Source organism: Megalops cyprinoides, chromosome 3 (genome assembly GCF_013368585.1).
Source record: "Megalops cyprinoides isolate fMegCyp1 chromosome 3, fMegCyp1.pri, whole genome shotgun sequence".
NCBI lineage: Eukaryota > Metazoa > Chordata > Actinopteri > Elopiformes > Megalopidae > Megalops > Megalops cyprinoides.
In genome coordinates this window covers 14,782,228-14,789,558 of record NC_050585.1, presented here as the reverse complement: position 1 = coordinate 14,789,558, position 7,331 = coordinate 14,782,228, and the positions used below count along the sequence as shown (strand labels likewise).

Here is a 7,331-nt window from a genome sequence, read left to right as displayed (position 1 = left end):
AGTGTACTATTTTTTTTTACGTGGACGAAGATACAGTTAATGACTGCCTATTTTAAAAGTGATTAGTTTCTTACACTTCTCAGCGTTTAATAAAATACAAACTTTTCTGAAAATAATTGCATTCGCATATAAGCATAAATGGATTGTCAAGATAATATTCATTTGCTTACAATGTAAATCTTTATATAGGTTTTTCTCATGAAAGCGTAATGTGTTGTCCAAAAAAAAAAAAAAAAAAACAAAAAACAAGCTTTCTTTGAGACGTAGAGACACTGGGCTCGCCTGAGCATGCCTCCGCTACCCTGAACAATTGCGGCTGTCTTAAATAGGCCTAATCTCAACTTCTTCCTTCCATAACAGACATGAGTGGCGGTGACAATAAAACCAGAAGAAAAGTGAAATCAGACAAAAGAGTTTAAAACAGCATTCATGAGAACTTTTAATTACTGGCCCTTAATTTGATGAATTAGATTAGTCTGCTCACCCTAGGAGTGATTTTTTAAAATATAAAATGTCATTCAAATCATTAAACTCACTGAGTCAAAGAGACTGTAATGGCTATTTAAATTAAGGTTTAGCCCAAAAACATCGGATTTTAAATGCCTGGTTCTGCAGATCTCCGGAGTAAACAGTAGGGGGTACTAATGTGTCAATCAGTCAAGTGAAAGGACCCTGTTACCTGACACAGGTGTTGTGTGATGTTGTGAGAAGTATCGACTTGATCACTCCCTTTCCTCGGTCACCTTTGAACTGAGATGTAGTTTCATGTTTCTTCATGTTATTTTGCCAGGCGGCTCCACCATGAGGAAACCGAGGCATGTAAGCAGGAGAGATACAAAGAAAAACACTATACACAGCACATGCAGCACAAAAGGGCTCTTCTTGAAAATCACTGCAAACTACGTGACTCCGGTCCCCAGAATGCTTAGTGAAACAATATGTTCCCTTTTTCATAAGTCTATTAGGTTCTGAATTCTAAATCCGCAAAAAGTCCGCAAACCACCTTAATATATGTACAGACATTATACAGAGTACATATAAAGTTAGAGAATTGTGAACATGTGTTTGAGTAACCAAAAATGCTTTTTAAAGAAGGAGTAAAAAAAACAATTTGTCACTTTAATTAGCTACAATCCACAGGGAGAGGAGAAACAAAGCACCCTGGGCTTTGTGTGAGGGATGGATAACCTCAAAAAGGTCACTAAACCACAATAGCATTTCAAATTAACTCCTGTTCTTAGTTATTAAAACAAATGAAGTTTTTCATTATGAATACCTGCTACAATAAAGCTATGAAATGGCATATTGAATTTTCATGTCACTCATAGTGAAGTTCCCCATAATAAAAATTCCATTAGACTATACCTAATACAATTTATCTGAAATTTATCCCAACCCAATCTATTTTGGGCTCAAAGAGATTTCATTTATCCAGGCACTGTAAGTCCTCAGTGAGCTACATTCTTGTGCCAAATTTCATTTATCAGGCCTAAAATTTGCTATGTCAGTAAAACTAACAGGAAAGAACCATGGCTGCTGTATTTTCTACATGTTAAACTGAGGTTACACAAGATTTGGTACCACAAAGCTAGCACACAATTACATCCTTCAGAAAAGCAAAACATTTTTATTCAACCTTAAGTAAACATTGTGGACATCAACAGAACAAAATGGTATATTTTAAGTCGCATTTATATTTTCTTGTCAAAACTGAAAACATGAAAAATTATCATCTGCTTTTGCAGGTACGCTTATGTGAGTTTTAATGCACAGCAAAGCCACATTTAAAGGTTGTCCTTCTCCACCTCAATGAAAAAGTTCACCAATCGCAAACACAAACGAGTCGAGGCACAGCTGCTGAGGAGATGTGGTTGGTTGCTAATGAGATGGATTTTAGCTACCAATCAGACTGTCAAAACAGAAGGCTGTTGGTAGCATTCCCCGCTGGTTCCCTTCAGCATATTGGCCAGATTTCCCTATATCGGTCAGGCTCTGAGATCAGGCCCCAGTTTTGGGAGGGGTCACTGTGGAGGGGTGCTGGCAGTGTTGGCACGCAAAATGCCCTTCAGAACCCGATAGCTGGCCAAGGGCTGGTTCTCCTTGGGAGGGTAGCAGGGGCCGCGCTCGGTCACGTAGGCATAGGGGAAACGCAGAACCCAGAGCCCATCGGGAGGCAGGACCAGTTCTGTCTGCTCTGGGTGGAACACTGGGCAAGGAGGGGGACCTGGCTGGACCTGCAGGTGGTGAGAGAGGAACAGACCCAAAACTTCAACAAAGGGTCCTATACATCAGTGTGTAGCTTGAAGACGGCACAGGAGACACCAAGAAGCTGCATTTGATATAGAGCACAGTAACTGGCTACCCTTGTATCTTCCTTTCAACAAACTACAAGTGTTTCTAAACTAATTTCAACTTTAGGACGGAACAAATCTAATCTTGGTGAAAGAGAACAAGAAAGTGCCATACACACATACACACACATGCGCACAAATATAAATAAAAAATAATATGACAGTGTAAACATTTACATTTTATGGGAATTGTCTGAGACCTTGATGACTTGGTTGCTGCACATCTTTTCACTTTATCATTGGAGGATGACAGATCGCTGACACAATCAGAGTGAAGCAGCAGCAGCAACATGTGAAAGCAGATCTTACCTGTGGGTTGAGAGTAATCTCCAGCGGGGCGTCAGGGACCACGATGAAGAGGCGTATGAGCTGGGCGTAGTGGGGCTTCAGGCCACGTCCTTGGGCAGGAGAGGGAATGTACAGTGGCATGTCAGCATTTAGCACCCTGGTTGCTGGCTCTTTGGCCCCTCCCGGGCCAAGCACCTTCACCACCTTGTCAGGCCCAGAGCTTAGAAAGCGGCGCCCCCTGCTGTCCTCATACTCAAACCCAACAAAGGCTCGGGCCACGTCGTCTCGCCTGCGGCCGCGACCCAGACCACCAACACCTCCACGCTTTCCAGTGAGGGCCTTGTTCGGGGCTGGCCAGGAGGAGGGGCCTCCATCGAGGGGTTCTGATAACCCCACCTCCTCCTCCGAACGGCAGCGAATCACCACGTCCCAGGGTAGCAGGAAAGACGAGCCTGGGAGGAAGCCCGGTTGCTCAAGACCAGTGTGGCAGTTGTAAGCTTTGGCTGGGCCCAGCTTGACCAGGGACCAGCTGGAGAACTTGGGCAGGAGACCCTTTGGACAGCCAGAGTGCAGCATGCCTGGAAGGTACTCCACCGTTGAGGGCTGGCGGTCCACAAGGCTAGGTCTCTTCTCCTGTCCCTCACCACCATCCCCGTAGGGCCCAAGGCTGTCTGTGGACTGGCCCAGGCTAAGGGCCAGGCTCAGGCTGGTGCTATCCCCAGGTGTGTGACTCGCAGTGTCCTTCTCCTTCAGCCGCTCTCCCTCCCCCGACCCCCCTGATTCGGGAGGCCTGGCTCCTTCGTCACAGGCGGGAGCTGGGTCTGGTGTACTGGGCTGAAACACAGGGAAATGGATCCTCTCCAGTTTCCCACAGCATTTCTCCTCTAGCATCTGCGAACAGAGAGAGAAGCCATCAGAGGTGACAGCTAGAGACTATCTGACCAGAGTATAAGCAGACACAATACAAGTAATTGGTTCTTTTTCAGGTGTCTGGTTAAGCGGCCACTGACTTGATAGAAGTCATAGTTGGCAGCCTGGATGTCAAAGGGGTCTTCCCGGGGAGCTTGCTTGCGACCACAGTTGCAGGAGCTAGTTGAGCGCCCCCTGCTGTTGTGGTGGAGGATGGGTGGGTTGCGGTCCATCTCAGGCTTCTCCCCTGCGGACAGAATCACAGCGAGAACACAGTGACACTCAGAAACAAATCCATAAACAGCAGCAAGGATGCTTACAAAACACACTACCACACTATAACAGCAAAAATCTCCTCCTTAGCTGGCATTTACAACAAAGACTAGAATTGAAGGGGAAATATTTAATAGATTTTTTCAGACTACTGCTAGTTGTTTTTCAAAGCTAAGCTTTAACTAGGAACAGTCAAATACTTAAGCTGTATATACAAGTCCTTAAAATATTTAAACAGTATTTAAGAATAAATAGTAGACAGTACAATGAGCATGGAGACAACGTGTGGTTATGTGATGGGCATTACCTGGCTTGGGCAGCAGGTGAAATTTGTGCACGCAGTGCTGATCTGTCAGGCTGCGTTCCTCACACAGCTGATGCCCGTTACTCCAGAACTTGTAGCAGTCCTCGTGCAGCTGCAGCGCATACCGCTGGAACGCTACTCCACGAGCGTGTTGGCTGTACACACGCAGCGCCTGCGTCAACTGGTTTTTGTGCACTGTGGTGGTGTAATTGTGGGGAAGGTTGGACTGATACGCGCTGTGAGCCAGCGGTAGGGCTTTCTGGCATCTGTTCTCCGAGAACTTGGCATCAGCGTCAAGAAAACCCTCAAGCACTTTCAGCTGACCCTGCACTTTCATAGCGAGCTCAGCCGTTTCCTCTTCAGTACTGTCTATCATCACCTGATAAAGTCTACAGGCAACTTGTGCCCATTTCGTGTATGTGGGTAACTCAAAGTGTGATGGCTGTGGATTGCGACCCACACTGTCATCAAAGCCTTTTTTAGTCAACACGAGCTCGACGTGCTGCCACAGGAATTCCTTCAAAGTGCAGTCCACCAGCTGACCGCCTGCAGATGACAGGCTACTATTCTCTACGGTGAAAGACGGCTGTCGTGCCGTGTGGCGCATCTGCTGGTAGCGCCGTGGTCCAGATACAGGCATTCCCGTATCATTTTCTCGCAAGGCGCAGTTTGCCCTTAGTTGCCCCAGCAACGCTCCAACCGGGTCTTCGTCGGGTCCAGGAACCACGTAGACAAATGCCTGGTTAGCTGGCACGGTGAAGAGACAATTACTACTTTGGTTGGTGAGGACCCGGCTTTTTCGGAAAATGCGATAGATCTGGTCCTCCAAAGCATGCTGGAGACGCCTCCGCGGCGAGTGTTTCTTGGGTTTGTCAGGATTTCCCCCGGCTGCGTCTGTGCCATTCCCTGTCAGTCCCGTCCCACCACTTACTTTGAGAGCTCCGTTCATCTGGAATACGAAGAGCAGGCGCGGGGGACAGGGTCTGCAGTTCACCTTCCATTCCTTAGACACTGGGGAGTCCTTGATGGCAGCACGTAACAGAGGCAGAGCTTTCTGTCGAAGCGCGTCCAGGGCGCGGAACAACCTATCGTAGGTGACATCAAAAGAGCTCGTAGGATGGACAAGTAGCAAAACATGGCACAGCGAGAAGAGGTACAGTAGCTGCAAGCAATGCTGCTTCTCCGCCCCTTTCCAGAAATCATGCGCGTCGGAGTGCCCGATGCCCGCACTCAGAGATTCACATGCCCGGAGAAGTTGTCGGTTGTCACAGACAGAAGTAAGCACCAGATACAGAACTCGGCTCTCCTGATTATAATACGCCTGAATAAAGCTCCCCCCTCCCGGACAGTCCGTCTCGTCCGGCCCAAACAAAGGGAAGATATGCTTATCTGCCAATGTATTTATGAGGGACTCTTTGGCAGATCCAGGTTGCATAGCACTTTTTCCGAAAATTCCCAGTACGCAAAGGCCCTCATCTTTGTACAGAGGATCTTCTGTCAGCTCCGACTGCAGCAAAGACGCTATGCTCATGGGCACCGCCATCTTTGATGCGGAAGCAACTCTCTTCTTCGTCACATAAAGGCCGAAGGTAAATCTTACAACGTGAAGGCACATTACTGCCACCTACTGCATCGGAAGTTTGATTTGCGATTTTGCAATGTCAAGTATATATTCAAATATCTTGTTTACGCCTGTGTCACTCAAAAACCTCCAATGGACGAGAGAACCGAGTTATTATTTAAAAGAAAATGGCTGAGTATCCCAGTTTCATGCTCATGTATTTCCATATTCCACATTGAGAACATTGTTGCAGCACATGTTGTAAAGTGCATGGTGTTTGGCAGTGAGTGCATAAGCCATCGTTTCCCCATCGCGCTAAGTGTCCCGGTCCTAACATAATGATAACTATCCCTCCATCCTAGAATTCCATAGTACTTGATGAATCTCTGTTCTATGTGGATGTCTCCCTGTACCCCCCTCATCCACATTTTGCACTTTCCCCCTAATTATTCTTGTACTTTCTGCACTTCTTGCTGGAATACAAGGAGCAGGGCAGGCATTTCTTTTGATATAAAATCAACAATAAATAAAAACAGAAACAATGTCATTACCACATATACGCTGGTGGAAACAGCTGCCTGTTGGGTAGTAGACATAGGGAAGAAACTGGAAATGAACCACTACTGTGACTGGTACTCTAGTGTCAAAATAGAGGCAGAACTCAATCCCTTTTCTGTTACTGTACTGAAGAATGTACACACTGCTGACATTGACTGTGCTGACTAACAATGTATTTAGTTGGTCCTAGTTTTATGTGTATGGTGTTGCACGTGTCACAAGTTGTTCTTGTAATTTAAGACCTGCACTGAAGGGAAAGGAACATTTTTGGATCATTATTTTTCACATTGATCTTAACAATTTAAAAAGAACCACTAAAATATTTAAGCCCCTAAAATATTTAAACAATATTTAAGCATGAGGAAATCAGTAATCAGTGTTTTTTCTCCTGCTGTTTTGCACTATCAATTGGTACCTTAAATTTAGGCAGTCTGATAATACTTAAAGGAATTGGGACAAACCAATACAAAACACTCCTTCTTTAAGGGGTGTGTATAGTGCATGCACTTAGTACAACTTCTTTTATTTAGCCACTGTAATTTGTCCATTGTGAAAATAATGCATGGAAGACATACCGTTACAACTCACCTCATGTGCATATACTACACTGCCTTTTGCTTTTTTTTTTACTTTTCTTTCAGCACTGGCTCCATCCCACCTGGCAGGGATGGGTTCACTTCCCTTTAGCAGAGGTTAAAGGGAAGTGACCCCTCCTGGGTTGGAGGAGATTAGAGTTCCATTTGTAAACATGAAGTAGGCACTGTCCTGGACCAAAGCAGTGACTGGTTATAATTTTCATCAAACCACAGCATCAATTTCATCTGGGTGTGTTTTGCCATCTTCCCAGTAACTTTGGAACCCTGTCTTTTTTGGGACAGGGATGTTTTTGGTGTTGGAATACTGAACAGAAAAAAGAATGGCCAAACGGGTTGCCAGCACACAAGTGGTCTCCTCTATGCCTCACTTCCCAGGTGAGTCCCTGACTAACCTGTTTCATTTCCCGGGGACTGTGAGCCGACTACCTCGGAGCACTGTCTTTTATGTTTTGGTTTTCATTCTTTTCTTGCGGTTATCTCTCTTTTCTGCA

At 45.6% G+C, this 7,331-nt stretch overlaps 1 protein-coding gene across 1 annotated transcript; it reads right to left on the bottom strand.

The window, feature by feature from the left end:
• Positions 1-1,690: 1,690 nt before the first annotated feature.
• Positions 1,691-5,668, bottom strand: smg8 (SMG8 nonsense mediated mRNA decay factor). Its single transcript, XM_036524956.1, has 4 exons — positions 4,129-5,668; positions 3,650-3,795; positions 2,661-3,530; positions 1,691-2,234 (listed from the first exon to the last, which is right to left on the bottom strand). The coding sequence occupies exons 1-4, from the start codon at positions 5,666-5,668 to the stop codon at positions 2,022-2,024; spliced, it is 2,769 nt and encodes a 922-aa protein (XP_036380849.1). The 3' UTR covers positions 1,691-2,021.
• Positions 5,669-7,331: the final 1,663 nt, after the last annotated feature.

Coding starts and splice junctions, on each gene's coding strand:
- smg8 (XM_036524956.1), bottom strand. CDS start 5,668: ATGGCGGTGCCCATGAGCATAGCGTCTTTGCTGCAGTCGGAGCTGACA. Junction 3,531..3,649: donor CCAACTATGACTTCTATCAA/GTCAGTGGCCGC, acceptor CTCTGTTCGCAG/ATGCTAGAGGAGAAATGCTG. Junction 2,235..2,660: donor AGATTACTCTCAACCCACAG/GTAAGATCTGCT, acceptor CACCACCTGCAG/GTCCAGCCAGGTCCCCCTCC.